The sequence below is a fragment of the Hipposideros armiger genome, unplaced genomic scaffold, assembly GCF_001890085.2.
Source record: "Hipposideros armiger isolate ML-2016 unplaced genomic scaffold, ASM189008v1 scaffold_261, whole genome shotgun sequence".
In the NCBI taxonomy this organism is placed as follows: Eukaryota; Metazoa; Chordata; class Mammalia; order Chiroptera; family Hipposideridae; genus Hipposideros; species Hipposideros armiger.
In genome coordinates, this window is record NW_017731611.1 from 353,330 (window position 1) to 372,486 (window position 19,157).

The following is a 19,157-nucleotide window of genomic DNA, read 5'->3' on the forward strand; positions in this document are numbered from 1 at the left end:
ACACAGGGGGAGGCATTCATGCCTATCACAGCACTGGAAGAATAGGAATGGGGAAAACAAACCTCACATTTATTTGCATCGTGCCTTATAGTTTACAAAGCAGATCACCTGCTTCATCTTCTCAGGTTCCCATGAGGAAGGAGAGGCTATCTGTTGAGTGCCCGTTGTGTGCCAGGCACAGCACTGTGTGTTTGTTTACATCTATCTCATGCCAGCTTCCTCTCAGCCTTCAGAGAGGTATTGTTACCCTAATTTATTTTACATTTGAGGAAATTGAAGTCACACTGCTAGGAAGTGGCAGTGTCAATATTTGACCCCAAGATCGTCAGATGACAAATCACCAGATATGTCCATGGCAGCATGCTACCTCCCTCAAGTTATGTAACCTCCAGGAGACTTTTTTTACATCCCTTTGACCTCATAGTCATTTTGAGACTAAAATGAAATAAATGACTTAACTTCTCCAAACTTCAGTTTCCTCATATGTAAAAATATAGTTAATATTAATTCCTATGACATAGAAAAACTAATGCGATTAAATGAAATCAAAATAATAAAAATAAATCATTATAATAAAGTATGTAAAGTGCTTAGAACAGTGCTTGGCACATCTATAGTCTCATATATTGTATGTATAATACACCCACGAGCCAGGTAAAAAGGCAAGAATGTGGAACAGTAGGAACTCATACATTCCTTGTAGCAGTGAAAATACCTAGTAAAGTGAACACACATCTATCTTATGACCCAGCAGCTACGGTCCAAGGTTAAATGCCCTAGAAAAGAACTGGCACATGTGCACAAGGTGATGTATATAGAACATTTGTATCAGCATTGTTTATAAGAAAAAACACTGTAAACAACTTACTTATCTATCTCCACGAGAATAGATGGGTAACTTGAGGTACAGACAGACATGGAGTAGAATACATGGGGAAGACAAGTGAACTACAGCCTTTTCCACCAACATGGGCATTGGGTGAAAACCAGTGTCAATGCAATGCATACAGAAGGATACCATTTTTATAAAGTTCAAAACCATGCAACACTAAAAAATACAAGTTTAAGAATACCTACATGTATAGTAAAACTGTATAGAAAGTATAGAAAGGCAAATGTAAAATTCAAGCTAATGGTTATTTGTGAGAGCGAAGGTAGAAAGGAGAACAAAGGACTAAAAGAAACAGAGAATATCCTGCTTTGTAAGTTGGGCATTTGTTAAATTATTATTTATATATTTATTGAATATATTTATATTGCTGAACTGGTACATGTACGCATGCATGTATTCATTATATATTGCTGATTAGTTATATTTTATATAAATTAAATATTTAATAATAAATAAAATGCAATTATAAAAAGATATATTTGAGAAGAGAAATGATGTCTTATTTACCTCTGGTTGTCTGATACCAAGCATGCTTCTTTGCTCATGGTAGGTATTTCAGAAGTTGTTTGTTGAGTGAATGATTGAATAAATGAGTGAACGAATAATTTTTAGTCATTACTTCCCCAGTTCACTGCCTGCCCTTCTACCAACATGTACGTTGGCCTGGGGCCAGGTTTGTTATTGTTATAAACCACTGGAAACAAGTAAAACAAAGCTAGAGAGTATGAGTGACTCTGTATGGCTCATCCTCAACACAGCACCTGTAAGACAACTTCATCAGGCCTACCTATTCATGTATACATCCATCCAGTCATTCATCCATTCATCCATCCGTACATGTAGTCAACATTTATTGAAAATAAATCCTAGTGGAAATCAAGTGTCATTTCTTTAGAAGTGAAGTAAATTCCCATCTAAGATAATGATTATGTGACCACACTGCCCCAGAGACCATCACAGTGCCCCAGCTGGATGTGGGGGGTAGGCACAGGATGCCCGTGAGATCCTGAAACTCACCTTGGCACACAAATGAAGAGGGTGTTTCCCCGGGGTGGACTCGTCCTGTGATGAATATCACCTTCTGCTCTGCCCCTTTCCGAAGATTATCTGTAAGATAAAATGGAAGAAGGTTTCTAAGGAGGGCAGGGAAAGCTGAGACTAGGGATTGGTATGTGGGGGTGGGGTCAGGAAACGGGCTGAGTGCTTTACATTTATCTCTTAAATCATTGGGTTAGAACCATTAAGGCCCAGCCATTGCTGACTAATTAATTATGTCCCTCGTTACCCAATATTAAGAGACTACATCCTGTTTCTTGGTGCAACTGATCATATTACTATTAAAGTCACCTAAAGAGGTCATGAGTGAAATTAAATCCCAGATCCACTGACTGTGACCCTAGCCAAGTTGTATATACATTCTGAGTTTTAATTTGCTGATCTATAAATGTGGATAATGTTATCTACTTCTAGGGTTGTTGTTATGTAAAACAAGTTTACCTATTGCTTAGTGCACAGCAAATATTCAGTAAATGATGGAGTAAAGAAGCTAGTACTTATATCAGTAATAGTAGCAGCTGCCATTTCATTAGCTCCTTTTGTGTCAGCCACATTATACACATTATTTATAATCCTTACAGAAACATGCACATTAATACTCCTTTTTATAGAGGCAGAGACTGAGTCTCAGAGAGGTTATATAACTTGTTATATAACCACACAGATAATAGGTGGCGGGAGAAGGAATAAATGACCAGGGAGCTGTGACCTGCACAGTTCACAGGACTAGAAACCATTTGAATTTCCTCCATTTTTAATTCCCTCACTGATCATTCAGGGCGCTCAGTTGAGAACTCAGAAGGGCCATGCCTTAGGGGTGGGGCTAAACTGCTCTAGACTAACAAAGTTAAAAATCTCAAGAGGATCAAACTGAACAAAGGAAATTTCACTGCCTACTATATATATATATATATATATATATATATATATATATATATTAGTATGGTCCACTCTCTTTAAAGAAAGACAACAAAACCCAGAAATGCAACAATATATAATTCTCAAAATCTAGCATCCGATAACAATTATTAGACATGCAAAGAAGCAGGAAAATATGACCCAAAAGCAGAGCCCAAGCTCTTGCTGCCTTTACAGAAGTCTCACTTTTATAATAAAATCTAGCTATTGTGCAAAGAGATTATTAGACAAAAGCAGTAACCAAGAGTGACATCCCCAGAAAGAAGGGGCAGGGTGAGGGTATGTAGCCATGGGCAGAGAAAGGACTGATTGACCCAGAACAGAACAAAGACCTGAAGTGAATTCAGAAATGAACATTGAGAGACGTTGAATTAAAGTAATCCAGCTATGGGAGAGGATGATCTGGAGAGAGGGGACGGTTAGAAACAATGACTAGGATTTCAGCTTCTGAAATGCTACAGACAGGTTGGTTTTTTTTTTACTGTGGTTCATGATCCCCCCCTTTTGATACATTAATATCTAAGACTAAACAAAAAACGTAGCTTATTAAGCCTGGTTCTAAAGGCTTGGAACTTGCTTAGTCTACTGGGGTGACCAGTAAAGGCTGAGGTTACTGCTTCCCTAATAATACGTCTCTGATAAGGAAGCAAGATGTAAATGGAGTCGAAATGTTTCTGAGGACTCACTGTGTGCTCAGCTCTATGTTAGGCACCTTTAGGAACAAAGGGAGAGAGGGGAGACTCACCTTCTCTAAAGAAGTTATGGCTTAAAAGAGAAATTAGAGACCTGAACATGTCCCAGACAGAATAAAGCTGTGACTTTCAAGAGAGAAACTCACTTTCATGGTGTATATTTCATGTCTTTCCCAGGACCCTGCATGCAGTAGGCGCTCAGGAACTGGCTGTTGAATTAATATATAAAAAATACTCATTTAGAGGGCCGGCCAAATGGCTCAGTTGGTTAAGAGCTCGCTCAAGAGTTTGAGCTCTGAGCAACAGCGGTTCGAGGCCAGCCCGAGCTGAGCAGCCACTAAGCTGCCAATAGGTAGCAGGATGGCTCAGCTAAAAAAAAAAAATAAAATAAAATAAAAATACTCATCTAGGTCGTGGTTTACAAAGAAATTTAGACACGCATTATCTTATTTACTCTTCATCATGCCTCTGTCAGGTGGACAGTATTAACCCCATTTTACAGGTGAGGGAACGGAGGCCCCCGGACGAAAGGGACATGCCCAAGGTCATGCAACCGGCAGTGGTTGAGTCAAGCCCCCCGCTCCCAGCCCAGTGCCCCTTTCACCATCCTGTCTCCTGGATCCACTAACAACAATATAAGATTCTCCATCCACTGCATTTCCATCTATAACATACACAAAAGGATTTGGTTTCGTCCCTTATTGCTGATGGAAGTTGAACTACTATCTTAGTATTTATATGGCTTTTTCATTAAAAAAAAAAATGCCACCAAGCCTTTTTTAAAAACACTGTCTAACACTGACGCCATCTATCTCGGCAGTCCAGAAATGACAAATGGCATGGCTAGGGCCCTCAGTGAAGGCTACCTTTATGGATGTCTCCTCTGACCCAGTATCAACTCAATTGCATTCAGCATTTCTGCTGACCAAAGGAAAATGCAAAATGGCCTTTCTATTTGCACACTAATTTTACTGAGCCCCTGCACCTTCATAAAACGATAACGTGGGGCTAATAAAAGTCGAGCATTCCGGGTGCTAATATAAGCAAATGTTGATGCAGGCAGGTAACAAACTGCTTTGTCATTTAGGAGGCTGTAAAAGAGCATTATAATCATCTTTAGGCTAAATGGATGCGTTGCCTTTGCTTAGCTTTTAACTTTCATTTGCAAAATCAATTTAAGGTAATGTTGCCGCTCTGAGGTGGTGTGACATGGGAGCCCCCCCTCCCCATTTCTGTCACTGAATCCCCAGACTTGTGCAAACCCAATTAAACATGTTCTTGATGGAGGCAGCAGGGGAGACGAAGGACGTATGCTTGAGCAAAGCCAGTGTGGACAAGAAGCTTAACGAGGGGACCAAGAATCACCCACAAGAGATGGGAACCTGGAAGCTCATGGAGGCTGTCACTCAAGGGTACACGGGTACAGTCAAGTGGAACCAGTACTGCCATACCAGGCTCCCCAGTTAACAGAAGGTGTTTGAAGTCAAATGTGCTTGTGGAGTGCCCCATCACACACACACACACACACACACACTCTCATTATATCCCTCTATCATCTGCTATGTCCTACTCATCAAATATTTGTTGAACACCTATTTGGTGGCCAGGCACTAGCTATTATTATCTTCATTTCATGGAAAACCAAGGGTAGGGGACATCAAGTAACACGTCCCAGTTCCCCCAGCTAATGGCTGGCAGAGCCGAAGCCTCTGCAGTCTGACTCCATGACCTGTGTTAACCTCTGCACCATTCTGCCTCTTGTGAAGGAGGACAATATTATCCAGCTACAATAGCAGTTAAATACTGTTTATTCAGTATTTATTCTGTGCCAAGCACTTTACATATATAATCTTATTTAATTTTCACAGCAGCTCAGTGAAATATCTACCATTCTTATTCCATATTTCATAGATTAGAAAATTGAGATCCAGAAAGGTTAAATAGCTTGTCTAAATATGCGTAGGTAGCAAATATGGGAGCCAGGATTGAACCTAGGTCTTTATGAATCTCAAATTTATGCTCTTAACCATTGTATCATATCATCTCTTGGAGATTAAATAGGGTCCTTATGGTGGTTTTAAAAACACATCCACACATTCTTTGTTTATCTCCTCCCTTCAAGAGGTGGAGCTGAGCTCCCTACCCCTTCAGTGTGGGCTGGACTGAGAGGCTTGCTCTAACAAAAAGAATACTCTAGAAGTGGTGGTATGTCACTTTTGAGATTAGGCTATAAAAAGACTGTGGCTTCCATGTTGGTTTCTTTCTCTCTCTCTCTCTCTCTCTCTCTCTCTCTCTCTCTCTCTCTCTCTCTCTCTCTCTCTTTCTCACTCATTACTCACTCTGGGGGAATCCAGCTGCCATGACATGAGGACACTCAGGTAGCCTGTGGGAAGGCCCATCTGGTGAGGAACCGAAGAACCCAGATGATAGCCAAGAGGACCTGAGGCCAGCCCAAACCACATGAGTGGGCTTGGAAGGGAACCCTCCAGTCCCAGATGACTGAGGCCCTGGCTGACAGCTTACTGCAACCTCCTGAGAGGTCCTGAGCCAAAACCGCCCAGGGAAGCTGCTCCCACATTCCTGACCCACAGAAACTGGGAGATAATAAATGGGTTCTAGAGTAACTTGTCAGGTAGCAATAGATAACTAATTGATCCCCCTGGAAATAACTATACTTCCCCTAGTTGATGCATAGAACTTAAGAAAGTTGGCATCTTACCTACTGATGCCAGCTTGATGAGGACAAGAGAGAGCCACAACCTTGGTGCCAAGATGAAGAGCCTCAAATGACCTGTCAGTTATCAGTGGATCTGTGGTTGGTGAAGGTACAAGAAGATGCCAAGAGGCCCCAAAGGGCACTAGCCGGGCCCTCTAAGGACAAAAATCCCCAAGATTTTCACATGATCAGTTTTGTTGCCCTATTTCAACTGACAATAACTTGTCATGGGAAGTGAAGTGTTATGTGAAGTTTTTTACATCTAAGGCTTTTTCATTTTCTTGACTTCATGATCCCTGAAGGTATCATGAAGTCAAACCTCATATTGGTTTGTAGACCAGACCCGTTGCAGTCTTTTCCCCAGGGCCCACACAGGTCCACATCATTGCTAAGCTGTGGAGCAAGAGATCCTGGTAGCAATAACAGCATTGTTAGCTGGTGTCTGCTTGAGGCCTCGCTTGGGACTAAGATAGCCTTGTCACCAGTCTCCCTGTACTGGCACCAGCCTTGCCAGTCCATCCTCCATCTGGCTACCAAAGTGGAATCTCTAAAATGCCAATGGTAGCACACCACTCCCTCTGCTTACAAGCCTTCTGCAGCAATCTGCTGTCCTCCGGGCAAGTCTAGCCTCCTTCCCCTAGCGCCCCTGGTCTCTGGTATCTGGTGGTCACTCACCTCTGAGCCCCTTCCACAGACCCCTGCCTCAGCTAACTCTTGGCAGCTCCATAAACAGGCCATGTTCTCCCGCACCTCCACACTTAGGTGCGTGCTTTTCTCTCTGCCTAGAATGCCAGCCCCCGTCTTGCCTGGCGGGCTTACTCCTACTCAGCCTTCCAGGCTCTGCTCACAGGTGCCTCTCCTGAGAAGGGCCCGGAAGGAAACTAACACTCATCCAGGACTTGCCCTTGGCCCACCCTGGTGTTAATGTGGCATTGAATCTGATTTCATCAGCACAGGAACTCTGCAGTTTCCCTTACAAAATTCGTCATGTTGAAGGTAACCTAAGAATATCACTCTGTAGTTGATACTGACAATAAAGAGGGATCAGGAGCGGTGACTTATAGTGAGAACATGCTCAGGATGCGGAATTTCTGGTTTATAATTCTATGAGAAAATGTAAGTTTAGGAGGCATCAGCAGCGCTTTCTTGGGGGCAGTGGAGAATCAGTGAATGTGTTGGAGTAGAGAGGAAACTTTGGCTCAGCTACGCTGAGGGTGCAACCATCAGGAAGGGGAGTGGGATGTGGCATACTGAGCAGAACACCGGCCCCTGGGTTTCTTCTATTCCGAGGGGCTCAAATGGAAAACCTGCTGGCTTCCCGGGCAAACGGACCAGGACTCATACCCAGGCCCTGCAGACTACTGGCTGTGAGGCCCTGGAAACATGACTTATGCATTCTGAGCCTCAGTTCCCTGTGAAATAATAATAATCCCCAGCTCATAAGATAAACCTTAAATGAGAGACTTTAAGTCTCCACCCCATTTACTGAGCAACAAGCCACAGGAACAGGGTTTCTCTGCACTCGGGACATTTAGAGCCGGGTACCTGTGTGTGTGTGTGTGTGGGGGGCATTTAGAGGCGGGTACGTGTGTGTGTGTGTGTGTGTGTGTGTGTGTGTGTGTGTGAGGGGTGCTGTTCTGGGCCCTGAGGGTGTTTAGTATCTCTGGCCTCTATCTGCTAGATGCCAGGTGCACCCCTCTGCCCAGTTATAACTGGCAAAAATAGCTTCAGACATGAGAATGTCCCACATCTCCTCGGAGGCTAAGGAGCCCCTTCTTGGGGACCAGTCTCCTATAAGAATAGTCTCCTTTATTCGGACTGGCCTTGTCACTATCTTCCTGAGCAAACCTTTCAGTTTCTTAGATTTTATATCTTTGCCCCAACTCCTCCAAAAAGTCTTTCCAGATAGCTCAGACCACAGTGGCCTCACCCTTCTCTGAACTCACAGGACTCTTCTAGACCCCTCATCTGGTCGTAAATCATGTGCTGCCTTCTCAGGCAGGACTGAAAGCTGCCACCCTGCTCTGCCCCACACCCCAGCATCTGCCTTCTTTGAAGTGTGTTTTCAGAGCCCCCACTCCCTAGCCCCGCAGCCCTCTGGGTCTCGCTTCTCACCTAGGTTCAGGTCTCCCATGGCCTAAAACCTCATATCTAGGGGCAGACTCATTCATGCTCCAGGATTAGGGATCGAATGCTCCGCCCTAGATGAGATGATGGGAGAACAGGGATAATTACTATTGAAAGCTGTATGTTCATGACAGCGAAATGAAGCATTAATTCTGGAATTTCTAGCCTTTGGGGAAAAGAGCCTCTCTGGTACCCCGCACATGTCTACCTATTAACACCACTCATTTGGCTTTGGGAAGCAGTAAGGAGGCCTCTGACTTACAGGAGACCCATAGCGGCCATCAGAACTGCAAAACCTTTGGGGTCACTGAGCAGAACACATCACCGTGGAGATGAAGGGAGAGGTCCAGAAAGGACAAGCAATTTGCCGCAGGCCACAAAGCGGGGGAGTGTTCAGCCAGGGCACAGAGCTCTGGAATGCAGGGCCCAGGGCTCCAAAGTCCAAGCAGCCTCCTCTCAGGACTGGGGCTGCCTCGGGCAAGGGCCATGCAGGCTGAGGCCTGGGAAGAGCCCAGTGGATGCCTGCCAAGGAAAGCCAAAAAGCAATGGGCCTGACGTACAGAGGGCTAGGGCCAGTTGCCATTGTCGCTGTCACTTTGACAGTCACAGGAGAAGAGCAGAGCCTCCCCTCCCCTCCTCAGATAGGCTACCCCTGCTGGGCTCAGCAGTTTATAAAGCCTCCTTTCTACAGGGCTGGCAATCTAAGCCCAAGGGCAGTAGCAGGCAGTCTTCTGGGGATAGGCTAATGGCAGGAGGGCTCTCCCTGCCAAGATCTGAGCTGATCCCAGCACCCTCCAAGCCCCTTCAGAAAGGAGCCAGAGCTGCCTGCTCAGAGTACGAGCTGAGGTTGGGTCCTCTGGGAAACAGACTGGGAGACTGAGATCAGCTCGGAAGCTTAAAGGGGGATTGCTTTCAGGAACACTTGTGAGAGGTGCGAGTTAAGCAGGATTGAGACAGTCTCGACAGTGACTTAAATCGATCCTGTGGGGAAGCTCTGGGCCAGGAGAGCCCTTCAGAGTTGTCCCAGGAGGCAGTGGGGCTGGCTCTGCGTCCTGCATGGACTGGATACTGGATGCGGGCTGCCCCCAGGACAGGGGTGATAACCTCGGGCAAGGCTGCTTCCTTAGGCTGAGTGCAATTTCCAGGGAGGAGCTCAGCTGTGAGCTGCCAGCCACCGACACTCCTGGGAACTGGGGGGAGTGGTCCTAAGGGAGGTGTAGGCAGGGCACACGGTGTCAGCTACACTAGCCTTTGCTGAGGCAGCTGAAGAGAGGAGGGCAGATCTGGGGCCTAAAAGAGGCCAAGGATGACGGACTTTCTTTTTTAGTTCAATTCAATACACATTGTCTAACACTAACCACATGCCAAACTTTGGGCTGGTCCCTGAGGACACAGAGAGGGACTCAGACACTGTCCCTGCCATCCAGAAACTCAAAGACTAGTGGAGAACAAAGATCAAGCCCGATCTTTGTGGTTACAAACTTGAATTCTAGATTCAGACAGAAGGAGGGTTAAGTCCAAGTCCTGAACCACATGACCTTGAGCTCTGAGATTGTTCATTTCATCATCTGCACAATGAGAATAATGATATCAACCTCACTGGGATCTTGTAAGAATTAAATGAGATAACGCGTCAGGTCAGTGCACAAGGCCCGATGTGTTCAAAATGGAATGTATTTAAAAATGATAACTTACAGGTCACTTGGTCCAACTGCCTGCTCTGACAGACGCAGAAACGGAGGTCACTAGATTCTAAACAGCAGGAGAGCCATGACTTTGCATATCTTTTCCCCGAATTGTATTCCCAGTGCCTCCCACACACAAGGTGCTCAGTAACTACTCTTGGAATAGTTGTAGAGTCCTTGCTGCTCTTTTGTTGAATGAGTATATTAAGCTAGAACCGAGTGCCCAGGCTTTCCTTAACATGGGCTGTGCCTTCTGAATTCCTCTCTCAGCCTCCAGAAATTCCTCACCGAGTTCTGTTTCAGGCTTATTAGCAAATGCAAATTGAATTACGCCATGCCCTTTTGCAACAAGGACAACAAAAACAGTTTCCCCAGAAAAAGAGGGCAAGAAGAGGTGAAAGCTGGGATGAAAGTCGAAGACAATACATTCTAATCAAACTTGATAAATATGTAAATTAAAGCAGCTAAACAGTTGGCTTTGACAAATGACTTCTCCGTAATGGATTTTTCCACAGTGAAAGGGGAGAGTTCAGCCTGCCTGCTAGTCACAATGAGAGCCCTCTCCTGCCTTCCCGGCAATGGGGGCTGATGGGGCAGGCACTGGGGTGCTGGGAGGCAGACAGAGAGCTAACCCTTCTTTTAACAGATGCTATTTATTGAGCATCTGCTAGCGGCTAGGCACAGCCTCCATCAACCCTGTGAGAGGCAAGAGTCCCTGTCCCGTGGCAAAGGTGAGTAAGGGCCACATTTACCAGACTAGAAAGCCTGGTGTCTCTCAGGGGCCAAAGCAACCAGCTGTTGAGGGACATAAACTCAATCCCTCCAGTGGTTTTACTGCCCTCCGGGGGTCTCACCAACTCAAAAGTTAGTGCCTTTTAGATTTTGTTGTTGTTTGTTTGTTTGTTTGTAAGATCCTGCCTTACGGTTTCTTCCTCCCCTCACAGGACTTGTCATAGTGGTGGTGTTCCCAACAGCTCTGTTACTTAATATGTGGCGCCAGAGGGACCCCTCCCCTGTGCCCACTGTCATCTCTCTTTTCCCAAAAATAGCTGTTGGAGTCACCCCAGCTGAAGGCCCAGACAGCATGGAACAGAAAGGAGCTGTCAGACTGCAGATTCTCTGCAAAATACAAGACAATTGTCATTGTAAGTGACAACTGTAAGGGATAGGGGAGGTTACTACTTAGCAATAGGGAACCAGAATAATTGAAATAACAGTAGTGATTCTAGCAGGTTATAATACAACAGTCAGGGGAGCGATGCTTTAAGAGAAACAGGTTTTGAGCAGTTACTGTGTGGCAAGTACTTTTCACACGTTACGATCCAGGTCTTACCAGGCCCGGTGAGAACTGTTTTGTCTTCCTCATATCACAGATTGGAAATCTGAGGTTAAGTGCATGGCCCAGGCCAATACAACTCAACTAGCAAAAGCGACAGCTGGAATTTGAACCCAGTCTTTCTATTTCCTGAGACCAGTCTTTCTTCTGACACCTCCGAGAGACAAAGTTTACTCCCTAGCCACACCAGATAAAAGATGTCTTCCTACATGCACGTGGTCTGCAGGCATAAGTACGCCTTGGCTTCTGGCTCAAATTCCTACAAATCCTTGAGTTTAAGTACAAAGTTATCAGAGTTGTGATGCAAACAGAAATTCAAGTCGAATGGTTTGCAGTCTTGGAAAGACACTATTAATACAATTTCCCCAAACACAGAGCCAATATTTATGAGTGCTCAAAGGGCTTCAGGAAAAGTTTCCTGGTAGGGCTGGGAGTAATGTGATCTAGGCTCTGGGCCCAAGATCCATCTTCCCCGATGCTGGAGGAATTTAGATTTGAACAGTGTTCTTTCTTTCCTATTGAGATCTTCATTGACTTGTAGAAAAATACCACTTTCAATCTCAAATCCCCATTGGCATCTTTATATAAGCACTGAAAATGCTACTGGGCTTTGGAGATTTCATTTAATGAAGGAAAAGTATTTCTATTAAAGAGTGTAATCTCTCTCTCTCTCTCTCTCTCTCTCTCTCTCTCTCAAAACAACATCTTCAGAGGAGTTGGGAAAGCTGGCTTGTTCTGGGGTTGAAGAAAACAAACCAACGCACGCCTCACCAGACTATGGAATGGAAGGTGAGGAAGGGTCAGTCATGAGAGGAAATAAGAGTGATTATTATAAACTCCCATGTGCCCATGACTTTACAGTTCATGAGGCACTTTGGCGCTCAGCAGGGAGATGGTTCTGTTGCCACTGCCCATGTTCAACCCCCCAATCATGTGTTGTCTGAGTTACTACAGCAGCCTTGCCTCTCCTGTGCTCTGTCATCCTTCTCGGGTACCGTGATCCCTCTCCTGTTTCCGGTCCAACAGTGGCGTCCCCGTGCACCTGAAGCAATTCCAGACTGCTTACCCTGGCCTGCGTGTCCCCTGCTCACCCCCCACCCTCACCTCCGACCACTCTCTCACCTACTCATCCTGCCTCCTGGCACACGGTTCCTTCTAGTTTCTCCACCCTCCGCCTGGAGGACCCCCTTGGGTCCCGTGGGGCTGGCTCCTTACCCCTCAGGCCTCTTCCCATGAGAACGGTAGCTCCACGGCAACTGGAGCAGTGTCTTATTAATTGCTGTGGGCCCAGGTCTAACATGGCACCTGGCAGATACACATGCTGACTGTATATGTATCCACTCGCAGGTACTGAGTGATGAGTGCTGGGGAGGGCCAAAGGAATAAGATTAAGGAAGTGGTTACGGTCGGCAAGTTATCCAAGGTCATATGGCCAGCAAGCTGTGAGAACAGAGTGGATCCCGGTCTGATGCATATTAAAGCCTGTGATCCTTCTGCCTCCCCACGAAGGTTCCATTCCCTCACAGAGAAAACATGAGGGGCCAAAGCAACCAGCAGCTAAGGAACATAAATTGAATCCCTTCGGTGAATTGTATTGCCCCCTGGGGGGGTCGCACCCTTAGCTATACCTAAGGGTGTGAGTAGGCCCTTAGGTGTCACTGCCTCATGTCCAGTTCTGACTCTGCCACTGACTGGCTGTATGGTCTTGGGAAGATCACTGAGTCTCTGCATACATCAGCCTCCTCATCCATAAAATGAGAATAATAATAATAGCCACGCTATTGGGTAGTTGTGAGGACTAAATGAGCTAAAATAAAGCACTAATAACAGGACTTGTCACATGATAAACCCTCAGTTAACGTTTGCTATTCTTTAGTCATTCAACAAATGTTCCTTGAGCTCCTAGCCATCGCCCTCTCTTGGGAAGCCTTCCCCACTCCCAAGCAGAGCCAGGCCCCTGCTGCTCTCTTCCTGTCCAGCCCCTGCTGCTATTACAGCAAATGCCCAGTGGTATAACAGTAATTTGCGTTCTTTCAGTCTCTGCCTGTCCCTTCTGGTGACTCTGAGAGTGTTGGGGGCAGAAGCCCTGTCTTGTTCATCTCCCTTTGGCATTTTTTCCTTTGTTTGAGACAGAGAAGGGCGTTTTGACGTGGTTGTTTTGATGCGAGAGTTTTGAAATGGCTGCATCTAAAAGTAAAATTGCTTTTGAAAATTACCGGGTATCGTGTGAAACAGAACGCACCCCCTCCCCCATACCCGTGCATGCCTGATCTTCACTGTCTTTCACCCCCACCAATCCCTTACTTCCCCAGCCGCCCTCATCACCAACCTTGACCTGGAGCCCACCCCTGAGCCCAATGTCTCCAGTCCATCACCTCCCTGAGCCCTTTTGCCAGAAGTGGAGGGCAGGGCTGGAGGAAGTTCTGGGATGAGGGGAGGTAGCCTAAAATGTCTCCTTGGCACATTATTTGCTATTGTTTTCTAAAAAGCTGAAGGTGTAATGGTTTGTTTTCTCAGCTGTGTCAAAATGTCCCCATATCAAAACAGTTGTGTCAGAGCAGCTGAATCGATGTGGCCGAAACAAAAGGTCTGTGTCAAAAAAATATGAACTTTGCAAGGAAGCCACCTGGCAGGTAGCAGTCCTTGAGAATGGATTTCAAAACATACACCGCTGTAAGTGGATTACCAAGCAACCAGCCACAGCTAACGGCAGCTCTCCCTGAAGTAATTCCCATTTTTTTTCCCAGTGAGGATGCCTCCACCACCATAATGATCAGAGACGTTAAGAATGCTGCCTGGTGTCACAGAGGAGGTCACAGAACAGAGACCATTGGAGCTGAGTATGGTCTAATTAACCTCTTCCATTTTACAGCCAAGGCGCCAAGAGAGAAAGTGACTTGACCAATGTCAAGCCACAGTGAATTGTGTTTTCGCCTGTTAGATCAGAAATGTGGCCGGCTGTCGGGTGACTTCTCCACCCTGTGCACTAACTTTTGGACCACAGCATCATCACTGGGCTCATGGCAGGCAGTCAGCAGAGTGGAACAGAGCCTACGCAGGCTGCTAACAGAGCCCTTGGCACGCTACTTGAAAATTGGATTTGCCACATTCTCGGTAAAAGAAGTTTGAGTGTCCCACTGGGCAGGCTGTCAATATCCCATTAGCCAGGCAGCCCATTGGAGCAGCAAGGCCTCTTGGTGGGCCCCGGTCTGCATGAGCGAAGGTGAGCTCTGCAGCATGGGGCACAAGCAAAGAGCTGACTCTTTGCATCTGTTTCCATAATTGATATTTCTGCATCCAGTTAAAGAAAGAAAGAAATGCCTGTTCACCTGAGTTAGAAAATTATATATCCCTACTGTTTTCATGGCTTCGTGACTCGGATTGAATGGAGTCTTTCTTGAATAAATGATAAAAACTTAATTTACAAAAACATATTTCCAGAGGGTGTTTTTATAGAGCGGTGTTGTATGCTCCTGAAATAAGGCTTCTAGGATAAACCTGGGCTCTTTATACAAGTTCTGCCTTGGACAATACCTAGGGCACATGGGATTGGAGTCAGGCAGATCTGGGCTTGAAGCTGTGTGACTGAGGTTAAGTTGCTGAGCCACGGGTTTATCAGAGGCTAAGTGAGGAAAGGTTTGTAAGTCATGGGTTCTCCACAAAGGTAGCCTCTGGGATTATTGATTTCAGAAGCTTTGAGTCCCACCTTCTGGCAGTTGGTTCTCCTCTAGGAAGTCCCTAGGGCCTGAAGATTCTGTCAGATGCACACATGTGGGCTGAGAACTGGAGAGGTGATTTAGCACGATGGTTATAATAAGCAGGGACTTGGGCACCAGAGAAGTGAGTCCACCACAATTTGGGTGTGTGACCTTGAGCAAATCACTTGACCTCCCTGTGCCTCAGTCTTCTCATCTATAAAATGGGGATCATAGTGAACTATCTCATAGACATGCTCTGGAGAGTAAATTAGGTGGTATTTGTAAAGCATTTAGAACAGTGTCTGGCACCTAGCACATCTTATATAATTATTTGTTTGTTCTATAAAATAAGTACTGATTAATAATACCCATTCAGATACTCTCTGTCTGCAGAGGGTGATACTCATCTTGGGGCCCTCCCCTGTGACAGGCCCATTCCCCCTCCGAAGCCATCTCCTATGGATAGCGATCTGATGCTTTTCTCCAGATATGTGAGGGTAATACACTGGCAAGAAACACATTTTATTCTCTGGTTCTCAGACTCGGCTTTATAATAGAGCTACCTGAGGAGCTTTATAGAAGTCCCGGTGTCCAAATCCACCCCCTCTCAGCTCTAACCAAGGTTCTGCGGAGGGGCTCGAGCAAATTTTTCTTCTAATGTGCAGTCACAACTGAGAACTACTGATCCAGCATGAGCTTGGGCCAGGCCCTCTGCTCTCTGGGTCTTGGTCTTCTTACTACACCATCAGTAGTAAGAAGGGGCAGGGCTGGGTGGTCGCTCAGCCCTCTCTAGGTCTAAAATACCACGACCCAGGAGGCTTGGAGGAGCCAGGAGCTGGCTTGGGATGGCTCTGATTAGGCGACATTGGTCATGACAGCAAGGAGAGGCCGTGGGGTTGAGGGTGGGGGTGGACAAGAAAACACACACCCATCAAGCAGATAATGTCCTGCAGTCACAGTCCCTTCCTGGGAACAGGACAAGAGGTACTAAGATGATGGAGGTGTGACATCTCCAGGAACTCACCACGCTTAGAGCAAACAGATTGGATTTATAATGGAAATGAAAGCCACACACATGAGGAAAAAAAAGAAAAGTCATTTTTCAAAGGATGAAGGAGGAGGATGAATATATTTGTAATCACGGACATAGAGGGGCCCGAATACTCGTGTGCCAGGGTCTCGAACCAGGTTCCTGGGAGGGGAGGAGATGAAAAAGGGGGATCACTGTGGTTGAGCCTCTGATCTGTGTTGGCACCAGGCGGTGGGGTGCACATCTAATCTCATTCTACCCTGGCAGCCCCCACAGAGGGCAGGTGCTCTGACCACCATCTTACAGACCCTCCAGGCGGTGTGCTCCTGCAGCTGTGCAGGATCGAACCAGGCGGCTCTCACTCCAAGTCGCCCTGTTCTTTCCCTTACGGCTTGGTGCCTCACTTATCCAGAGCTTCCTGTCCTCATAACCTCACACACCCAGATCGCAGCAAAGAGCCAGAAGGAAACAGAAAAAAACTGAGAACAACCCAAATGCAGACACATAGTCCTCATAATAAAGGGCCTGTCAAGTGTCAGGAAACCTTTTGGGGACACTGGGGTGACAGGGAGGTACCTCCCGATTTCTAGGGAGAAGGGCGGAAGCTTACCTTTTGAGAGCTAGTCTGTAAGCACAGATGATATAGGATGGAAACTGGCAAAGCCACTGTGAAGAGACTGGGGCCCTCCCAGAATATGGTTCTTGACTGCCTGACACATGGACACATCAAAAGGAAGCAGGTGTCAGTTGGCAGTGGACCCGTGTGCCTCAGGAGCTGACAGGGAAGCGAGAGGCCTGGCCTGTCTCTGTCAGGGAGAGGGCAGCCTGACAGCGCCGAGATGTGGGGCCTGCTCAGTACAGCCAGTGCCACAGCAGGGGTGGCCATATGGTGAGGGTGGCCGCACTGCGTGGCTATAGCTGGGAGACCTGCCCTTACCCAGCCCTTGGACCCCTCCCTCCTGCCCCACCTTTGCCTTCAGCCAGCTGACTTCTGGCTGTCATTCAGCTCCCCCTAGCTCTCCCTTGTCCCCCTACACAGCTGGTGAGGAAGGCCACTGCTCACCCAGAACCAAACTGGCCCCACAGCCCCCAACTCTTCACTCAAGGGTCTGGAAGGAGAATGCCACAGTCAGAAAAGTCCCATTCCATTCCACTCACACACATCTTGTACCTACCACGTGTGAGTGCTGAGCACCTGACATCATGCAGTCACAGTGCTGCTCTCCATCTTATAACCAGGTTACAGTAAAGCAAATAATAATGTAAGCCAATGCGCTGTGGAGGTCTGGGGGCTGAGAAGCGTGCACTCCGGCAATCTGGAGAATTAAATAAAGATGGGTGCTGGTGCTGGACCCATGAGGTGTTCTAGACAGGCAGGCGCCAGGCTGCACAACCAGTGTCCCGGGGTAAGAAATTCCCCCAAACAAGCTCCCTCACTTTGGTCAAGTTCAGAGCCCTGGTCACAGCCCAGCTGTGGACTGAGCTGACCCAGGGCTGGGCTGAGATTTCTTCTCTCTCCTCCCACCCTGCCCCCTTTTCTGGTTCAGAGAGTAAAGCGTGGTCCTTCATGGCAGGGTTTGCACCCTCTCGTAGCTGGCACACAGCAGGTGCTCCCTAAGTTCACGCTGAAGTCCACGGACAAGCCAGCCCCGCATGGCGTGCTCACTCTAAAGCTCTGCCTTCAAGTAGCACCCACGTGATTAACTTGACTTCCAGGGAAGAACTGAGGCTTGCTTTTTTAATGGTGCTAATGTGGCGATAACAAGGTGGTAAATGTCTGTTTGCCTCCGTGTCTTCCAGCAAAGCCTCCTTCCCCAATCCTGAGTTTCCCACGGTGTCCTTTCAAAGCCCTTCTCTTTAATGCCAAGTAGAAGAGTTCCAGACAGCTATTTGCATTTTCAATTCTAGAAATCATTAATATTTTAAAACTGCCAGCACCGTGGTTTATTAACATACATTTCCTACTCGCTAGTGTTAAGTGGAAGATTTGTGTCGGAGAAATATTCTAACATGGGGTGATTTCCCAACTTTTGTTTAAATTCTGCTCTCAGGTCTCTGCTCTCAGGAACTCAGGGGGAGAAGGACATCTAAGCAGGAGTGAGATTTGAGTGACCCCTGTGTGACTGACAAAAGATAGAGGACAGGAGCCCAGAGGAGACCCTGGACGCAGCCAGGATGGTCGAATCAGACTTCTTAGAGGTGGGCTCCTGATTCCAGGGAGATCTTTTTTGTGGATAGTGGAAAGGACGTGAGTGAATAGAAGACCTGTATTTAGATACTGGCCCTTTCGGTTACTTTTAGTTATCTTGGCAGTAGGTTGGGGTTAGGATTAAGGGTCTTTGAGTCAGGCAGGCCTAGGTTCAAATCCTGGCTCTAACAAAACTAGCTGTGTGACAATAATCGAAACAAATAGGTTTTCGAGCCCTTCCTGGATGTCAGGCAGAGGGCAGCTTTTGAGGGCCTGCTCTGCTCCACAGTAGAGGTGACCTCCCTGGGTGGCTGCAGCTATGGGACCTGACCTTACTCATCTCCTCCACCATCTCTGCCCTCACCATGTGGGCGATTTTCTTTAATTCTCACAACCACCCTAGGGGGTAATTCCTGTTACCCCATTTCACAGAGCAGGAGACTAAGAATCAGAGAGGTTAAATCACTCCCTCCAGGTCACATGTTGGCCAGTGGATGGATCAGGGTTCGATCCCCGAGTACCAGGGTGATGAAGCACTGAGTTCCTCTGCTACTTACTCTGGAGGCGGAGTGAGCATTAAAGTGGGCGGCGGGCAGAGCGCTGTCATGGTTTGAGCACTCAGGGAGGGGGCTGCTGTGGTTGCTCTTCTGTCTCCCCAAACCCAGCTCAGTGATCTCTCCTTCACTAAGCCCCCCTCCACCTGCCCCTGTCTCTCCGGCCGGAGGGCCCCGTGTGTGTGTCCCCGGCTCACAGTCCCCTGCACACAGCTACCCTCCTGTGTGCCACACCTCCCTGTTCCTTCGTCACTCCAGCTTTCTG

The 19,157-nt window shown here is 46.9% G+C and overlaps 1 protein-coding gene and 1 long non-coding RNA gene across 4 annotated transcripts in view; one reads left to right on the forward strand and one right to left on the reverse strand.

Moving 5' to 3' along the window:
- The window catches only part of AGBL4 (AGBL carboxypeptidase 4), a 1,130,159-nt gene that overhangs the window by 131,622 nt on the left and 979,380 nt on the right, over positions 1-19,157 (reverse strand). For all 3 annotated transcript variants that reach the window (XM_019656526.1, XM_019656525.1, XM_019656524.1), the window contains exon 7: positions 1,910-1,999. In XM_019656526.1, coding sequence (XP_019512071.1) covers positions 1,910-1,999 — 90 coding nt within the window. The remainder of the gene's footprint in view (positions 1-1,909; positions 2,000-19,157) is intronic.
- On the forward strand, positions 10,778-14,785 carry LOC109390267 (uncharacterized). The gene is made up of 4 exons (XR_002125537.1): positions 10,778-10,817; positions 11,136-11,231; positions 12,134-12,211; positions 14,170-14,785. It is a non-coding gene; the product is annotated as an uncharacterized LOC109390267 (long non-coding RNA).